This window comes from Heteronotia binoei, chromosome 11 (genome assembly GCF_032191835.1).
Source record: "Heteronotia binoei isolate CCM8104 ecotype False Entrance Well chromosome 11, APGP_CSIRO_Hbin_v1, whole genome shotgun sequence".
Taxonomy (NCBI): Eukaryota; Metazoa; Chordata; class Lepidosauria; order Squamata; family Gekkonidae; genus Heteronotia; species Heteronotia binoei.
In genome coordinates this window covers 55,198,840-55,218,549 of record NC_083233.1, presented here as the reverse complement: position 1 = coordinate 55,218,549, position 19,710 = coordinate 55,198,840, and the positions used below count along the sequence as shown (strand labels likewise).

Genomic DNA, 19,710 nt, shown 5'->3' with positions numbered 1-19,710 from the left:
AGGAGTAGTCCTCATAACAATTGAAATGAATCACTGGTAGTCTGGGTGTGCGAGTTTAAGGATGAGGAAGGCTAAGTTAAACCCCTTTCACAGGCACATATGTCCAGCTACTGGGAACCTCTTCGTCACTGTGTACATGGCTGTGGTATAGCTGTTTAAGTAATGCATCTTGTTTGTTTAGTTGTTGGTCTCCCTTCCATCAAGGTGTTGATTCTATAAGGAAGACTCATGGAATTGGCCCTGTTTACATAGATGTAGTATTCTTATATGGCATGATGTCACATCATAGCAGAGGAGTGCCTATATGTCCCTGGAAAATGGGTGGTTCCTTATTATAGTGGTTACCTCATCCCATTTTATCTTAAGACAGGAAACCCAAATTCAGTCCTTAGTATCTCCATTCAAAAGTCTCAGGTAATAGGTAGTGTAAAAGACTTCTGCTGAGAAACAATGCTGCTGTTTATAGACCAATGGGTTTTTTCAATGTAAGGCTGCTTGGACCAGTTTACACAAGTGTATCTGTTGTGCCTTTTCAAAATGATGGTTATATAGAAGGCTGGTTTCAAATTTTTTGGCTTCTGTAGTTTGCTTTTCACTCTTGAAATGAGGACAAGCTTTTTTTTTTAATCATCAGGGTGTTCCACAGTTTACGATATAGCTATGGCCCTGTATACAGCCCAACGAATTGTCATGGTTCATGCAAAATACTTTACTGTTTCACTGTTACAATAACTCTGTAAGTGTCATTTTACAAATGACAAGAACTGAGAATGGGAGAAATAACTTGCACAAGGCTATTCACCAAGAAGTGAGTGGAGTCCTAAAAAGTCTTTAAAAGATGAAAGGGGTAGAGGGTGTACTGATGAAAACCAGGCAATAAAAGGTAGCCACTTTCAAACAGTACACGGGATTTGTTATGTGCTGGATCCTACTGAGCTTTGACTCTTAATCTAACCTCTAAGGAAACAAATTTTTAAAAACTATTCAGAGACCTTAAGTCAGTGATTATAAAGTTTGGTTCTTGTGCATTATATCAAATTTATCTGGAACATGTATATGCATTTGCTTTACATCAGGATATCCTCTAAAATAATGCCTTTGGTGCACATGGTGCTTTTCAGGATAAAAGAAGCAAAAGATGAATCACGTTGCTGACAAAGAGCTTAAAATGTAAACTGTGTATGACAGTTGGATGGGAAAGAGGTAACAGTAATAAGGGATGAATGCAAGCAGATATTATAGCTGGGGTTGAAAGCTAAGGTTAAGTCAAAGGCATTTGGCCATTGTTTTTGTTCAGTCAGAGGTATGGGAGGGGACAAGGTGGACTGAGTCTTCTTCTGGGCACAATACACCATGCTCACTGTAGAAGGAAGCTGTGAAGCTCTTGCATTTTAATGTTGGTTTTCTTTCTCTTCAGATCCGGCTGAGATGCCAGAAGGGGATCCCACCATCTTTACGGGGTCGGGCATGGCAGTACCTCTCAGGAGCCAAAGTCAAGTTGGAACAAAATCCTGGCAAATTTGATGTAAGACCCAGGGTGGAGCTGGAGGAGGAACACTGTGCTTTCAGTACCTGAGTGCTGGTCACTCAGTGACTGTAAGCTCAGGATACTTGAAAAAATACTATTTTATAAAACATGGTGTTGGTTTTGGAGTCCATTAGGACAAGATGTGGTTATCAGGGGCAGGGAAGTTTTTATTAGGGAGAAACAGACTCATCCATGGAGTATCGTCTCCTCAACAGATGCTAGCCAAGACAGTTAGATGAAACCTCCTCCATCTGAACAACTGTATCTTTGAGTAATGGATGCTATAGAGATTGCCTTTCTCCCAGTTTGTGACCTATGAGGATTAGAAAGCTCCTTGAACTTTCTAATTTATTTACTTTCTAATTAATTTACTTTCTAAGTTATTTAAGCCTGTTTTCTCATACTCTTTAAGGGTGGGAGGTCCACCAAGGCAGACAGCTCCTGCTAAAATATAACTAATTACTTAGAAGACTGCAACGTCCATGGATTTGAGCCTCACTTTGGCACTGGGTACCGTTCTACAGTAGGTGATGTAGAGTGAGTTCTCTTTGTGTCTGTGGACTCCAGTGGAATCTTGACTGCAACTAATTTGGTACCTAACACTCCCTTAACCCCATGCGTGTTTATTAGTCCCTTGCTTCATTGTGCTTCTAGTCTAAGATTCAGTCTGTGCATGCAGCAGAATGAGGTGGCAGAATAGACTGCACCAGTCTGGAGGTAGGAGATGACAGTTTTTCATGTTGCTTTGTTAAAAATTCCCTTGTAAACTTTTAAAATTTTCTCCCTGATGTGAGTTCTGTGTTTGTAATGAGCTTATTAACATGTGAAAGTGCTATTTCCCTTTGATCATCTAAGTAGTCCAGTTCTGCCACTTCAGTCCCAGATGTATAGATGCATAGTATGTTTCCAGTAAGTACCATAGAACTTCTGTGCTGTAGCTAGTACAAACAGCCATTGGTGACTGACATGGCCTTACCCAAGGAAACTTGGACCTGTAATGATGGTGGTCAATTTATGAGTCACCATGTCTACTTGTTACCTAACAGTAGATGTCTGCAAGGCAAAGTGTAAACTTGCCAGCCTCTTTGGAGTCAGTCTTTCCCTGCAGTGCACTTCGCTTGTGTATCCTTACTTACACAAAGTATCTTTCTCTAATTTGGGGATAGTGTTAGTGTATGTGGCAACATCCCCAGAATCAAATTGGCCACACATTTGCTTTTTTTCAGGTATGTCATGAGTTTGTTCTTCTGTAATTCAAACTCCATTGTGAACTCTGTCTCTTAGTTGAAGAAGAAGATGATGATGATATTGGATTTATATCCCGCCCTCCACTCCGAAGAGTCTCAGAGCAGCTCACAATCTCCTTTACCTTCCTCCCCCACAACAGACACCCTATGAGGTGGGTGGGGCTGGAGAAGGCTCTCACAGCAGCTGCCCTTTCAAGGACAACCTCTGCCAGAGCTATGGCTGACCCAAGGCCATGCTAGCAGGTGCAAGTGGAGGAGTGGGGAATCAAACCCGGTTCTCCCAGATAAGAGTCCGCACACTTAACCACTACACCAAACTGGCTTTTATAGTCTTTTATAGTCTGCACACTGCTGTGCTTGAGTTTATTGAAGTCAACTATGGTACCCATTTTAATCTTGTCCTTCCAAAGGAATTTTTTTTAAAAAAAGATATAGATGTAGCTGTCCTTGTGACTTGATATTTTTCTTGCTATTCTGGAAGCAGAAGTCTCAAAACCCCTTCAGTAATTATTCTGTGTCTTTTCACAGGAGCTAGATATGGCCCCAGGAGATCCCAAGTGGCTGGATGTAATTGAACGTGATCTCCACAGGCAGTTTCCATTCCATGAAATGTTTGCTTTCCGTGGAGGCCATGGGTAAGCGGGATGGTTCTGCTCAGCTTTTGTGTCTCTGTGTTAGTGGAACTTCAGGGCTCTATCAAAACTGAAATCACATCTGATCCCTGTTTGGGAAGCAGTCATGTAGCACACCGTGCACTCTCCTACAGGTTCCATTTCTCTTGAAGCACCAGACATGCTTCAAAGAGTTTTGTCTTTAGGTATCTGTTGTTGGTTACCTAGTATTGCATCCCATTAGCTTTGTGCAAATGCCACTGTTAGCACAATGGCTTGCTGGTGGGAAATAAGCAAGGTGTATTCAGTGGATGATAGGCACCTGGCAGAAGGTTTTCCCTAAGCCTGTCTTGTGCATGAAGAGCTGCAAGTCTGTACATGTCTGAGAATGTTGGGGGGAGATACTACTATTTACATATAAGGGCACAATCTGCTATTCAGAGAATGAATGAATGAATGCTATCTTCAGGGTTGCATTCTTCAGGGTTTATGTAGCTGTTCTTAATTTGAGTCTCAAACTGCAGTTTGTTTTTTTATTTCATGTTTTTAAGGGGAAGCATCTACATGACCTTGTCATCAGTTGTCTTCCAAACATTCACTTCCGTAGTTTCCCCAGCTTTGTTCTGTTCTTTCCAAAACTTGCTTAGGGCTGATCTTTCTGGAAAGATTGTAGTCCAAAATTGATTTGCCACTGTTTGGGGAGGGAAAGTACAGGTTTTCAAGCATCCCCATCTACATCAAAATCATTCTCCCTTGTGTCTGTCGTCCCACCCACCTCACACACACCACTGATGGACTTTTTGTAAGCTTTAAAAAAGTGGTGGCATATATTGACATAGCATTATTACACTATACTGCTGCAGCTACTACTGATCTTTTTAAAGCAGGCAAACAGCCCTCTAGTGGCAGAGGAAGGTGTGTGAAATATTAGGCAAAAGGGGATGTGGACAGAATGCACAGTGAATGTCCCTCTATGGGTGTTCCATTTCCAATGTAGAATGCAGAGGTATTTGCAGTAGCAGTGAATGTACAGTAGAGTGTTGTCACTATTTGGAAGCAACCATATATTTGCTGCTACCTTTTTTGGTGCTGGTTCTTTGTTGGTGCTTTTTACATCTTGTAAAATGCTTTTGGGAGCCTGTCTGGGAAGGCTGAGTTAAAAGATAAGCATCAATGAATGCTGGTAGGAGCCCTGACCTGGATAGCCCAGGCAAACCCAGTCTTGCCAGATCAATGGAAGCTAAGCAGGGCCAACTGCGGCAAGTACTTGGATGCGAGACCTCCTTAGAATATTAGAGGCAGAGGCCGGCTTTATTCAGCCACCTCTTTGAATATCCTGCCTATCACCCAGTAGGGGTCAGTCACCAGAGGTCACCATGACTTCCAGGTACATGCATACACACACACACATAAAAATACAAAAAAGAAGATGGATATTAGGTGACTAGGTCACCCCTGGATGTAAGAGGATTAAATATGTAGGAAGTCCATTGCCATCCCATGTCCTGGTTGGATTTAAAAAAAAAAAGTTGGGGAAAATGATGAGGAAGGAGGTGTCAACCTTATGTGACTGTCTTAACTACAGCTGTGGGATTAGGCAGTCATCTCCCCCACCACCGTTATGAATGTAAAAATGCCTTCAGGTGACTAGGTGCAAGCCCTCTGGAGGTGAGAGAGCAGGGTCCATTCTCTCCTGGCAGAGCATGTAGAAAGAGATCCAGTACTGAGACTAGAAGCAGATGCCTTCTGGGGAAGTGCTGTAACATCCCTCTTGGCAACAGGTGGAGACCACTTATGCTTTATTATGAAAGCCAGTGTAATGTGAATGTTGTGTTTCTTTTGTGCAGGCAACAAGACCTGTTCCGTGTGCTGAAGGCCTACACGCTGTATCGGCCAGAGGAGGGCTACTGCCAGGCCCAGGCTCCCGTTGCTGCAGTCTTGCTGATGAATATGCCTGCAGAGGTAAGTTATAACTCTGTCCTGCAGCTGTGTGGAGACCTCCCTGTTTTTTGAACTGGATGCTCTCATCGGGGAGAAAGGAGGCTTGAGTCTCCCTCTTGCTCAGTGGTGGTTGGGGATGTTGTACTCTTGTTCAGGCCTCATCCCCTGGGAAGGGTTTTCCCTACCCATTATGGTCACAGTCTGGGCTCATTCTTGTTTACGTTTTCTGAAACGCAGAGACATGCTGGAGAGCTGCCACAAGTTGACAGAGCTCATTTGTAGAGCACATGCAGAAAGTCCCAGATTACCTCTTGTTAAAAGATCTCTACTATCAGGGCTGCAATGAGCTCATGCAGGAGACTCTCCAGAGAGCTGCAGCCAGACAGAATTGATAGAACTGGATTGGATGCACCTTTGGCCTGATTTGGTATAAAGCAGTTTCATGTGTTTGCATATGTAGTGCATGTTGACTCCATCTTCAGGTACCCATCATAGTGTGTACACTAAAATGTGGCTGCTTATAGTTGCCTTTGGACGTTGCTTGCAGAATATGCTGGACGTGGGAGTTATAGCTGCTGTCAGAAAATATCTCCATGGTCTCTAGCTAGCATAAGTAGTTTTCCTGGCAACGCTAACTTCGTAAAGCTGACTTTTTTTTCCTTCCAAGGCTATTGGACCTTCCTTAAGGTGGGGCCTTAGAGACCACTCTGTGTACTTTCCCCTTGTATTTTGCTACGTAAATGGAGATCGTACTCTAAGATGTATTATTTGAAAATAAGTTCTACCTATCTTAATGTAGCAGACTTCCATGTTAGTTCATGCTGGTTCTGGTCAGTAGCTGGATGGGAGATCTCTTAGGGAACATGAATGCCACCCTGACTTTTCATGATGGAAGAAAAGCAGGATTAAAAAGTCAGTGTTCCCCCCCTCCCCCAAGTATTGGATTCAGGTGTACAGAAAGGATCACAGTTGTAATGGGAGTTGGAAAGATCCTAGTCATGCAGTGATTTGAGTATGATTGTTCCCATCAGTGCTTGAGTTTGAGTTTCTGGTAGCTTTGTGAGTGTTTCTTTCTCAGTTCTTTACTTACACTGTCTGCTCCTGAGTACTGTGATCTTGTTCCTCCACTGGCACAGTCTTTTATGCCCCCTGTATCTGGGTGCTGCCCTCAGAGGGTGTTGGAACTGCATACCAGCAACCCTGACCCTGGACTTGACCAGTAGCTGCTCAAATGCTCTGGGTGGAGTTCTTTAAGAATTTAGCAATGGGCAGTAGTGCATAGAGACAGTTCTTCAAAACAAGCTGCATTTCTTATGTTTCTGGGTGTGGTTAAATAGTTCCAGCTGTGTGTAGAGCCAGTTTGCATAAATGGGTCAGTTTTCCAATGTATGTAGGAACATATGTTACAGTGTTGAGGTTTCATACTGTTGCTTGATTGGAAGTATGTTCTGTTCAATGTATCTATAATGCCTCTGAAGAATTGCAGAGAAGGAAAAATTCTATTTGTTGCAACTTCTACAATTACAGTGATGGGAAGAAACTGGGGGTTGTAGATGGGTCTTCACGTTTACTGAGATTTCAGTGCACTGAGTTCTTGGAACTGAAATACTTCTGAGCATCAGACATTGTGACGGACAGCAAGGGGATGTATACTTATAGGCAGTGCTGCTTGGGAGAGAGAGTTAGCTGAACTGACTGACAGCTCATGGAACTTGCATTGATTGGAGGACTGCAGCTAACTGTGGAGGGGAGTATGATGGCTAGGCAGTTGGAGAGTTGGTTGGAAAAGAGTGGTGGCTTGGGAGATTCTCTAGTGTGAGAAGAGTTTGAAAAGTGGAGTCTGTGGTGTGGCTTTGGAAGAAGGATAGATGCTGGAGGAGACTGTTCAAAATCAGTCACTGTGCGTAAAACAAAGAAACACAACGTGAGAAGGGAATTACTGTAGTTCTCCATTTATAAACTTAATATCCTGTGTGAAAAGACTGCAAATCTGGAAGATAAGGATTTGGCAGATGGCTCGAAGTGGCATTGAAAGGCCCTAAACATTCCAAAAGCCCAGGTTATTGCTCTAAAAAAGAATTATTATCTAATAAGGGTCTAGTAGGAAAACCCTTGTCTTAAACCAAAGGGAAAAAACTGAGTACATTTTCAAGTCTGTGTGACTGACAAATATTAAATTCAAAAGGAATCATAAGGAAATCAAGATCAACTAATATCTAAACAAAACCACTGTAATATCTGTAATACCTTCAGTGAAAGCAAAACAGCCTTAAATCTCAATACATCTCTTGTGTATTCAGCACCATAAGATGCAGTTCTGTAAATTTAACTTTCTGTTCCTAAGCACTATGTAAATATTGATCCCCTTCCTTGCCAATTTGTTCAAATAAATCAGAACACTGTTTAACTGTTTAAGTGTGCCTAAAGTGCCATTTCTGAGGTCGGTAAAATGAGTACCCAGCTTGCTAGGGGGAAAGTGTAGATGACTGGGGAAGGCAATGGCAAACCACCCCGTAAAAAGTCTGCCGTGAAAACATTGTGAAAGCAACATCACCCCAGAGTCAGAAACAACTGGTGCTTGCACAGAGGACTACCTTTACCTTTTTAAAAAAAGTACCATTTCTAAAGGTGAATATCGGAGAACCGACACAACGTAAGGGTGATAGCTGTAGAGGTGACTAACAAAACTGTCACCTTGTTACTAATAAAATGGTCACCTGGGCAGGCGGTGGAAATAATCATTTTGAGTGATTTTGATTCCAATAATTAGAACAGCTTCTGTAAGAGGGTCTGTATTTCTTTCTTCTTCTTGGAGGAAGAAATCAGTCTGTGCAACAATCTCCATAAATGCACAGTCCATGTCATGCTACCCTGTTCAGTTCTTTCCCATGCAGTGACTTCCACTTCTTCCTTCTTTCAGCAAGCATTCTGGTGCCTTGTCCAAATCTGTGAGAAGTACCTTCCTGGCTACTACAGTGAGAAGTTGGTGAGTGACAGGAGCTCGTGGATATTGTTGTGGGGGCTCTTTCTTTTCTATTATGATAGGCTGCAAAAAGTCTTCCTCTGTGGACTGGAAATGAAACTCTCTGGACGATGATGGGCCTTTTGTAACTGGCACTTACAGAGAGGTATTGAAGTTGTGAGGCCTCCAAGCCCTGATTCAAAATATTTATTTACAAAATTTGCATTCTGCCTTTCTGCCACCAAGGTGGCTTAACAATTTAAAACATACATGATGAAATTACATTTTATTCCGATTAAAATAAACCTTTCCCAACACACAGCATTAAGAGTTAAAATGCAAACAGAAGCACAGCTTATGATCTCCTTGTCTGTAAAGTGGAACAAGGAGAGGAACTGAAGGAAGGTCTCAAGGTACAGTTTGTCTGTGGCTGCTTTAGGGACAGACGGCCACTGAGATTTGCATTATTTAGTGGCGAAACTGTACTGATGATCCAAGGTCAGCCATGTGCTTCGTGGAATATGGTTTTTTTATTCTACCTCCAAGGTAAGCAGATTGTGATCTATTTTTATTGTAAACTCTGTCATCCACTGATGTGCAAATTTTACAAGGCCGACACTGAAGATATAAATTAATCCAGAGTCTCCACTTCTGCTTCAGAATATGTGACCTGTTCAGTTAGATCTTTATTTCTACTTCCTACTTTGTGATGTGATATAAATAGATCTCTGCCTTGATAAAAGCAAGAGGTGAATGGAATTCCCCCCACCCCAAACAGGTTCTGGAAGCCAAAAAGTCCTTGTTGCTTCCCCCATCCCCACCCCCACCTACTCCTGACCAGGTTCTTCCCTCTCTCCATACAGGAGGCTATTCAGCTGGATGGGGAGATCCTCTTCTCACTGCTGCATAGGGTCTCACCCGTGGCTTATAAGCACCTGAGCAAGCAGAAGATTGACCCCATCCTGTACATGACAGAATGGTTCATGTGTGCATTCTCCAGGACCTTGCCATGGAGCTCTGTGCTGCGCGTCTGGGATATGTTTTTCTGTGAAGGTACGGACTAGCCCTTCTGCCTGGCTCAAGCAAGTGTTGCTTAGTGGCCATGAACAGATGGCTGTAATTGAAGAAGTGTACACAGATTTCCTCTGGAGGGCCTGACTGGCAGGGAGTTATCCCCTAAAGGTAGTTCCAATCCCACAATGGCTGACTCGGCCCACTCGTGGTTTTGTGCTCCTCCTGTCTTTGGTGTGACCTTAGCCCCATGGAAGCATGGGAAATTGCTTATGCTTCCAGAGAAAGGTTGCCTTTCTTCTGGAATCCCTTTGCGGTATGGAGCTGGTGTTTCATGCTATAAACTCTTTGGGGACCTGAAAAGCTGGGGAGGGGAATAACATGATCAGGGTGTGCCTGCCAGCCCCTCTAGCTCAGTTCTTCCGATGGTTTTAAGTCATCTGGCAGAGCTGGCCCAATTCATGTTTCCCCCCCCCCCCCTCTGCTTGAGAGGAAAAGGCATCTCTCTCCATGCTGGTGACCTGCTTCTGGGTCCTCTGGCTGGATGGCAAAGCACAAGGGGGAAGAAGCGTCATTGCTTCCCAGGAGCCCTGTGCAGGAAGTGAGGCAGAGCTTCTTATCAAGAGCCTAGAAGCTGTGGTGTTCCTTCCCTTGAAAGTGAAGGGGGCTGGCAATTCTCCCCTTGCCATCATTTTACTTTTTCCCTGCTTCATGACAGAACCAGTGCAGCTGCAGAGACTTCCCAAGTGCCCCCTCTGTGACTTTGTACAAAAATGAAGTAATCTGTGTAGCACATATACATTCAGAAAAACTTCATGCTTTATCAGTGTTCATTTAAAGGTACAGTAATGTTAATAGGTTATAAAATTTCACTGATAACAAAAACCACAATGCTAGTGGTAAAAATCAATTTCACAAAATAGTCCTCAAATGAATCCTAGGACATCAGTTTCACAGTTGTCAAGAACAAACTTGTAAAGTAGTCCTCCCAAAGCATCAGTCACTGGAGAAAAAAAGGCTCAGATGGAACGGAGACCAGTTTCGGCTACATGCCTTTGTCAATCGCACATCTCTTAGCATTTTACTGCTTAACGACTCCTCCTGAAACATTGTATTTTAATCAATGGGGACTCCAGTCTAATTATTTCTGCTATTGAACTTGCATCAAAGTTTCTCAGCTGGAAATGTCCCTCTGGTTGACTCTGCCATCTGGAACTCTTCTGTATGTCAAACCTTCGCCCTTGTGAAATAGGGTAGGCTGAGAATGCTGGAATCCTTCTTTACTTAACCCACAGAATGATTTCTTAGGTCATATAAGCACTGAGGCCCTTACGACAGCAGAGGTTGGACATTCTGCCGCTGAGGCAGAACTTCCTCCTCTATTTTGGGGATCCATTCTTGCCTAAAGGCTACCACCTGCTGGCAGCCAACATGTCCTCTCCCCTACCCTGGGATGAAAGACACATTTTAGAACATACTGAATTTACTTAGGTATTTATACTTCTCACAATATCACTATATGGTAAGATAGGCTGAGAGGATGGGACAGATCCAAGGTCACCCTACAAATTTCCATGGCAGCATGAGGATTCAGGCCTCGGTCTCCCAGATACCAGTCTGATGCTGTAACTGCTACATTTCAAAGGCACAGCTAACCCAGGTCTCTGAGCAGACACTGCAGCACCCTTTCCATTAGAACACAATAGTTACCTTAGCTGCAAATACACAATTCTTGTATGGACTTCTTCAGAGATGAAGAGAGATGCTTTTTATGGTAATCCTGTGTATGTGGAGTTCTCTGTATTCATTAAAATGTCTCCTCTTGCTTTATGAGGCTTTGTCCCCTACAGGCACTGGCCAGTTCCCAATATAACAGCACTTTTCATGCCTCTCTGTGCCAAGTGTTGGTGGATAGGAGACTCAGTGATGAAAGATGTCCGGTTCAGTCAGTTGGATTACTGCAAAACTTTACATCCTTGAAGCTAAATAAAATGAAAAAAACTGTACCCAAAGTTAAAACCCAACCTGTAAAGTGTATGCAGGCATGCCATGGTGTCTGCTATTTACAGCACCGGCTGCGTAATACATTCGGATGAATTTCTGTGTCAGTCCAGTGAGTCTTGCAGCCCCAAAGCTAAAGTTAATTTACTTGGAGAAATACAAGTTAATGAAATCATAACTGGCCGAACTGTCCCACAGCAGTTGATGTTTTTCCAAGCCCATTATTTAATACTGTAATATTTATAAATGTTGCCCTGGTGGAGAAGCTCTGATTTGCAACTTGTCTCCTGCTGTACACTGCCTTTGCTCTGACCCTGCCACCTTTGCTTTTCCAGGCGTCAAAATCATCTTTCGAGTGGGCCTCGTGCTGCTGAAAAATACTCTGGGTTCTTCTGAGGAGCTCAAACCATGTCAGGGGCAGTATGAGACTGTGGAGCGGCTGCGGGCGCTGAATCCCAAGATTATGCAGGAGACCTTCCTTGTACGAGAGGTAAAATGGGGGTGCAGCAGTGGGTCCAGCTTGCCACATTCCCTGGCACTCTCCTTCCCATGAAGTATGATGGAGAGCTGATTGTTTCCATCCATGTATGTTGTCGTCTTTTAGGGCTCAGCTGCAAGCTTGAACACAGGCTTAATTTTGGGGTGACAGGGCTCCATTTTAATTGGCAAGGTCAAATCCATGACTCTTCCAATTTGGAGCCTGCTGACTTTAAACTGTTTTGCATCTTGTGTGTTCCTGTGTGGTAGGGAAGGAAAAAGCAAGTAATACTAAAGTAATTGTGAGATGGAGATCTCTTTAAAAATCCATAATGAGGTTTTGGTGATTAAAAAGCTCAAAGACAGATACTCAGTAATCCTCAAACTAGAAGTCTTCTGCCAGAATATTGCTCCTTGATGATTTGGGCAAGACTCTCAGGAGGACTTTTTCACAGTTCTGTGGTGACTTCCAGCCAAGGCTGTAGGGTGGGGTATGCATCTGCCTTATTCTTTGGGAACCTAGATGTGGGGGGCTGGTATGAGGACTTCCTCCCAGTGTCTCTCCTCACTGTAACCTCAGCTCCCAAAGCTAAACTTCGGCACTGGCTCAATTTTTGGAAATGGTCTCAAGAAGTTCATCCAGCAGTTGGTTTCTCCAGGATTTGCAGTATTGCTGGTTTTGTCTTGCTGTCTTGAACTATATTTCCAAATCTATGGGTATATTTACCAAATAGATAGAGTGGCATCTCTCTTGGAACAGCTTATGTTGGTGTAGAAGAATGCACACTTCCAAACTATGCAGAAGTCTTCGTCAGGCATATAGTGGACAAGAATTCTGTATCACTTGGAAGCAAGTGGATCAGGCTTCTTTCCCAGTTCTGATATAAGATTCCAGGTGAGACATTGCCCCCAGCCTGTGGGCAGAGGTTACAGGGCCAGTTCAGATGTAGGAATGTCATTGGGTAGAGTTGCTGCTGCTTGTGCCCTGCCTTATTGCTCACGCTAGAAAAGCAGCATGTTGGAGAGTTTGCTGAACCTTTCCCAGCATGCTTTTCTGTCTGAAGAGTGCGTTTGAAGGAGACATTCAGTCAGACATGCAGCCCGATGGGATTTTTTCCAGGGAAAGCTGTTCCTTTGGTATTACTGAATGTATGGATTGGCCTAATAACTGAAGAAGTGAAGTGAGAAGAAAGCACTTGTGCCTCTGCTTTTCCTTGAGATTCGAACTGATATAAAATCACATTCACAGTAGTGATCAGAGGCAGAGCTCAGTAGAAGAGTGCATGCATAAAGATCTGTGTTCATTCCTGGCATCTCCTTTTAAAGGATCTTGAGTGTGTCAGGGTTTGGAGAGATCTCTTCCTCTGGCCTTGGAGTAGCTGCCAGCTAGAGTAAACAACAGTAGGCCTGGTGGGGCCGGTGTTCTAACTCTGTAGAAGTCAGCTTCTGTTTGCTGAGATTTGAATTTGCTTGGTTCAGGGCAATGCTACCCTCTAGTGGCATTGTTATTGCATTACAAGCACTCTCAAAGCATTTGGCCAGTTCATGTAGATAGATCCAAGTGGGCAGCCGTGTTGGTCTGAAGCAGTTGAACAAAGCAGGAGTCAAGTATCACCTTTAAGACCAACAAAGTTTTATTCAGAACGTAAGCTTCCGTGTGCTAAAAGCACACTTCTTCATACGAGGGGATCAGGTACAGTGGGCTGAAATACATGCAGTTAGTTGATTAAGAGGGCAAACTCATACAGAGCTGGGATCATATGGTGGAACAGTGTGACCATTTAGAAGGCCATTTGGGCTGGATAGCCATAAAAGGTAATTAATAAAAGTTGCCCGCCAATTGGTGTTTCTGCAAGTCTAGGTAAATTACAAAAGGACATGTATTTCCTTGTTGTCCACCTAATTTACTTCTCAACTTTAATTTACTGCAGAAGTTTACGTTCTGAATAAAATGTTGTTGGTCTTAAAGGTGAAACTTGACTCCTGCTTTGTTCATTTGGCCAGTGTTCACAAAGGGTCCTCATTCTGACTCCAAAGTAATAATAAACTCTTCCTGGTTGTCTCTGGTCTTGGATAGGGGCTCAATTATTGTGCAAGGTTAACCTATGTTCCCAGGCAGAAGATACAGTGAGGCCCTGCCCTGAGAAGTGCTTTGAAAAATAGGTTATGGATCTGCAAAGCTGCCATGCAGAGGCTTGGGCCTTTGGTGCATCTAGATCAATATTGTTGCCTTGGGCTGGCAGAGAAGGATGTTTCCTGTTGTTTACGGCCTTAATTCTTTCAACTGGAGATGCCGAAACATTAACCTGGAACTTTCTGCATACCAAAGTACTTGGGTGGTTTTAATCCCTGTAATCCTTTAAACACTTTTTATTTTTATTTATTTATTTAAAAATTATTCATAATTAGAAAGACTCAAATACAAATATGCAAAAAAAAGACACAAAATATACATGGGAATAAAACAAATACCAGGGAAAGAGAGGCAAGAAATAGATGAAGTAGTCCCCAGTTTAGCTAAGAAGTATTAGTAAAATGGATGGGGAGAATACAAAATGAGAAGTCAGTGAGGTCAGAGCACAAAACTCGGCATAAAGGCAGAACAGAAACAATTTGATTTGATAAGGACATGAAAACCAGTGGAGAGAATCACAGAGCAGTAGAGTTGGAATGGATCTCCAGGATTATCTAGTCCAGCCCCCTCCCTCCCCCACAGACAATGCAGGAAATTCACAAATACCTCCCCCCACACACTGACATGCACACACAGTGACCCTTGCTCCATGCCCAGAAGATGGCAAAACAAACCCCAACCCCTCCAAGATCCCTTGCCAAATTGGTCTGAGCCCAAAGTGGTAATCATGGACGGAAAGGCCTCAAGAATGAAGTACTGATGCAACCCTTCCTGCCCTCCTTCCCATGATCTACTTAAGTCCACAGAATTAGCATTGTTGTCAGAAGGCCATCTAACCTCTGTTTAAAAATCTCCAAAGAAGCCCATCACCTCCTGAGGAAGCCTGTTCCACTCAGGAACCATTCTGTCAGGAGGTTCTTCCTAATGTTTAGCCAAAACCTCTTTGATTTAAATTCAGCCCATTGGTTCTTGTCTGACCTTCTGGGGCAACAGAAAGCACTGCACCATCCTCTGTATGACAGCCCTTCAAGTACTTGATGGTTATTGTATCACCTCTCAGTCATCTCCAGGCTAAACATACCCAGCTCCTTCAGCCTTTCCTCATAGAACTTCATCTCCAGATCCCTCACCATCTTTGTTGCCCTCCTCTGGACATGTTTCAGCTTGTCTGTATCCTTAAATTGTGGAGCCCAAAACTGAACACAATGCCCTAGGTGAGGTCTAACCAGAGTGGGATAAAGTGATACCATCACTTGGTGTTATCTGGACACATTACTACTTCTGATACAACCCAAAATCACAATGGCTTTTTTAGCTACCACATCACACTGCTGACGCATGTTCAGTGTATGGTCCTCTAAGACCCCTAGATCCTTTTCACACATACTACTGCCAAGACAAGTCTTCCCCATCCTACCTAAATGCAAAACTTAACATTTTCTCCTGCTAAAATTCATTTTGTTTTAGCCCAGTTTTCCACCCTGTCAAAATCATCCTGAATGCTGACTGTCTTCTGCTGTATTTGCTCCCCCTCCCAATTTAGTATTATTTGCAAATGTAATAAGCATTCCAGCTATTCCTTCATCCAAATTATTTATAAAAATATTGAACAAAACAGGTCCCAGGACAGATCCTTGGGACACTCCTGTCCAAAACAATGAAGAACCATTAACAAGCACTCTTCACATGCTATCTGTCAACTAGTTATAGATCCAAGTAACAGTAAGAGAATATAAATATGAGCAAAACAAGATGCAGAGAGTAAAAGAAGAGCTAAGAATGGAGGAAAATAATGGAAACTGGCCACAGAGAATTATAGTAATCAAGCTGGGAAAAGATAAAAAAGTAACTTGGCATATTTTTGGCAGATGAATAAGTAAAGATTTAAAAGGGCTAGTTTTTGAAAGTAGCTTGAATAAAAGAAGAAAATTAAAAAGAAGTTGAAGGACACCACCCAAGTTTCTGTGGTTGAGAGAAAGGAACAAGAAGGGTAGAATTACCTGGGATTCGTGGGAAAAGAAGGTACTGATGCAGGCAAAGGAGAGATCAGTTGTTTGGTTCTGTGTAATGCATTGGGAGGCATCCAGTCAGAAATAACTGAGATTGCGAATCCTAGACAGCAGAAGTGGTGGGGAAGACCCCATTCACAAAAAAAGCAGCTCAAGAGTAGCAGTTTGAACACCTCTTTGACCAAATCTGCATGTTTTCTCTCTTCTTAGTCAGTCAAAGCACATTGTTTTCAAATGAAATTAAGTGGATATGGATGTCTTGTTTGGGCTTTGGGGCAGAAACTGAGCCAGTCAGTTTTGGAGGAAGTGGGCTGCAGGAAAGAAAAATGCCCCTAAATTTGAGGATATGGATATCATGGTCACATTATGGAATACCTTGTTCCTTAGGAGAAGTACATTGGTTTTTTTCCTCCTGCTTTCAGATCATAGAGTTGCCAGTGACAGAGCGCCACATAGAACGGGAGCACCTGATCCAGTTGAAGAAATGGAAGGAGACCCATGGGGAGCTGCAGTGCAAATCCCCTCCACGTTTCCATGGCGCCAAAGCCATCAGTGACTCGGAACCTTACCCTCGCAAGGCCTTGGAGCCATCTCCTTCTATCATCCTCCCACCTGACTCGGTTCTCTTGCCCAAGGGCCACAAGAACAAATTGCCAAAGGGGGACAAGAAACAGGACCAAGGAAAGGGCCACCTGGCCAATGGGCCCATCCCTGAAGAGAACGGAACTCAGAGTTTGCTGGAGCCAGAGCCCTCCTCCCTCCACCTGTCAAAGGAGAGCCTCACTTCACAAGAGAGCGAGGACACCTACCTGTAGACATTACGGCTGCATATTCCAGACCTCCCGGCTTGGTCCAAAGTGGCTAGGTCTACATGGCCCCTGCAGCCAGACTCCTCAGCCAAGGTAGTGGGTGGGTGACTGGGAAGTTGGGGGCAGCTAGTGCCTTGGGGATACTTGGGATAAGGTAAGCTAAGGGCTCTTTTCCACAAGTCTTAACATTATGCAGCTTGCACCCCAGTGGCCAGCAGGCAGTAGACAAATACGCTTTGAGTATCTCATTAGGAAGAGAGGTACTTGCAGCTGCCCCCTGCTGTTGAGTTCTTCACTGGTGGGAGTCCAGGGTTTGATTGGCAGTGAATCATGCAGATAACAGATCACAGTTTTGCCACACACCCACCCACCACAGTCTGAATGGTGAGAGTATTGATGCACATTCCACAAGGAATTCTGGGAATTGGCAGGGGCCGAATTGCTGGCCATGTCCACTAATATAGGTCTGCTTCTCAGTGGATAGACCACACATCCATTCCTTGACCTCTTGGGCAAGTTTGTCATTGAAAGTTTCTTTATTAGAGCAATCGAGGCTGCTGAAGCTCTCTTATTCTTGCATTCCTATCCCAATACGTAGGGCAGCAGTGCTGCTCTTAGTTGCTGTTGTTACCTTCCTGGTACCACCCAGGTGAGGTGTCCTCCTGGCTCTTGTTCTTCCATTTTAGACTCTCCAGGTGAGCCAGTAACACCATTCCTTCATCTTACTGGAGGCTTGGTGTTTTGTATTCCTTGCTTTTAATTGGACTTGGAATCCATTAGGCCTGGAGGACCCCTTGTTTCCTCAGCTGCTTGGGCATTTCTGCCCTACACGTAGGAACATTCTAGCTGTTCAACATCCTTTCACTGAAATGACCAGTTAAGGTCCTTGTCTCTTGGACAAGCAGCCAGCTGATTAATTGAAGAAAGGGCAGGGAACTGATTAGTGTCACAGCCCTCTGGCCTTGCTTTCTTGCCTGAAGTCTCAAGGGAGCTATGCTGTATTGACTTCACATGCTGGATGCATCAGCCCCTTTGTAGGAATCATTGTTGCAGGAATCTGATAACGTGCACCATGTTTTGTGTCAGGGCAAGTCATACTTGAACCGTATGTATGTTAGGCTTCAACTTTACATCCGGTGCTAGGATTTCTCCAGGAACAGGACAGCCCATTTACAGGACACTAAAGGAGCTTCCTTTGCCTACCCGCTGCTGGGTGCTGCTCCCCTAAGTCTTCAGAAGGTAGCAGCAGTATTAAGCTGACCCTTGTTTCCCCATCCCCTCAGACTATATCCTTGATAAATGTAAATCCAAATCCTGACAGACTGGAGGGAAATGGTATCCCTTGCTGCAGCTCGTGAAGCTGTGCTTGCGCCTAAAAGCTGCAGGCTGCTGATTGTAAAGCTTTGCTGCAATCCACCTTCCCTCTAGTTCATTGCAGGCTCAGGTGGGGGCTCCCCATTTTTGTGATGGAAGCGGTAACCAACATTTACACCTCCGATATACTGAGTGAAGTCTTGGAGTCTTTTCTTGAGGTTTATTAAGGAGGCTCAGGAAGATTGGTTTCCCCCTTGTCTGGCCCCCATTTATAGCTGGGATGAATATCTGGAACTGGGATCGGGGTGGGGCGCAGTATTGCTTGCTGTTGCCATTTCTGATGGCTGCAATCTGACCACAGGGTGGGGGTGAAAGGAAGCAGGAGACTGTTTTTTCTCCACCTGTTGCCACATGACAGGTTATGACTGACAGGTGGTCTCGTGTTTGGGTTCTTTTTAAAATAAAAAATCAATAGTTGTAATAGTTTTGTACAAAAGGCAAAATAAACCAGAATTATGTAAGCGGTGTGTGGTTTCTGAACAATGTGTCCAAATGGTTTGTCTTGAAGCCTTTGGACTGTCTTTTTAACAAGGAGGCGGGCATTGGCTAAATCCTGGGTAGCCTAGCCTGTGCTTTTCGACCTCTTACAATTCAGTGATTGACGCAGTGCTTTTTGTGAAAGCTTCTTCCTGTGTGTGCCCCCCTTCCCCGGCTTTACTGTCAAAGAATCTACCATGAAGATTTCCGGATAATCTTTGTAGCACTTCTTTGGAAATATATGCTTGGAAATATAGAACTCATGCTGAACTAGATATGCACTGATTGTGGCTTTGGTCACAAGGTAGAGCAGCTCTGTGGTTCTCATGTCTATGAATCTACATAACCATGAGGTGCATGCAAAAATTAGTTTCTGCAAGACCGGGGATTGTCTTTATCTGTGGACAAAGCCTCTTAAGCAACTTAGCCTGGCTTTCAGTGGCCTTACTGAATTTCACTTCAGGTCCCCCAGTGCTTTAGCCACCTCTGCATTCAGAGAGTTAGACCCAGACATATTAAGCTGCTTTCTGTGGAGCAGCTTAATAACACCAGATCCGGTGTTATTGACTCTGACTGGGAAAGGGTCTCAGGCCCAGCCTAGATGAGGCACTGTTAGATAGATCTCATGAATATTTTGCTAACCACTTATTTCAGTCTTGCAAATCTGTCTTCCTCAGCTGGCATTCACACAAGGAGGCTGCCCTTCCCCCAAACATGCTGGTGGGTATGTGCCATCTCCCTCTCCAGTCCTGTCCCAGAACTAATGTGCAGAGCTCCCAGTCTCCCTCATTTGCAGGGCACTGAATCTCTTTGCCCTTGCAGCTTCATTTCTGTTGAGGTTCTCCATGGCTTATAGTGTCTGTCAGCTTTGTAACAACTTGCTCAAGGAGAAGCCAAGGTGGCCCTGTGACAGATGCCCTTTAAAAAAAAATAACCTTGCTAAACCGTTGCAAGGGACGTTGAAGTTATTTGCAGTACAAGTCCTGAGCAGTGGTGCTGCCAAGGAATTGGCCATTTTCCAGTAAATATTCATAGCCTGTCCTCTGGCTCAGTGATGGAGGATGGAGCTAAATTCTGCTTTCAAAGTGTCATGCTAATTTAACATCTAGAATTGGGGGGGACCTATACA

At 43.9% G+C, this 19,710-nt stretch overlaps 1 protein-coding gene across 1 annotated transcript in view; it reads left to right on the top strand.

The window, feature by feature from the left end:
- The window catches only part of TBC1D10A (TBC1 domain family member 10A), a 43,522-nt gene extending 24,957 nt beyond the window's left edge, over positions 1 to 18,565 (top strand). Inside the window, exons 3-9 of the mRNA XM_060249316.1 lie at positions 1,418 to 1,525; positions 3,304 to 3,410; positions 5,234 to 5,348; positions 8,248 to 8,313; positions 9,153 to 9,342; positions 11,637 to 11,791; positions 16,344 to 18,565. Of these exons, the coding sequence (XP_060105299.1) occupies positions 1,418 to 1,525; positions 3,304 to 3,410; positions 5,234 to 5,348; positions 8,248 to 8,313; positions 9,153 to 9,342; positions 11,637 to 11,791; positions 16,344 to 16,736 (1,134 nt within the window). The 3' untranslated portion in view covers positions 16,737 to 18,565. The remainder of the gene's footprint in view (positions 1 to 1,417; positions 1,526 to 3,303; positions 3,411 to 5,233; positions 5,349 to 8,247; positions 8,314 to 9,152; positions 9,343 to 11,636; positions 11,792 to 16,343) is intronic.
- Positions 18,566 to 19,710: the final 1,145 nt, after the last annotated feature.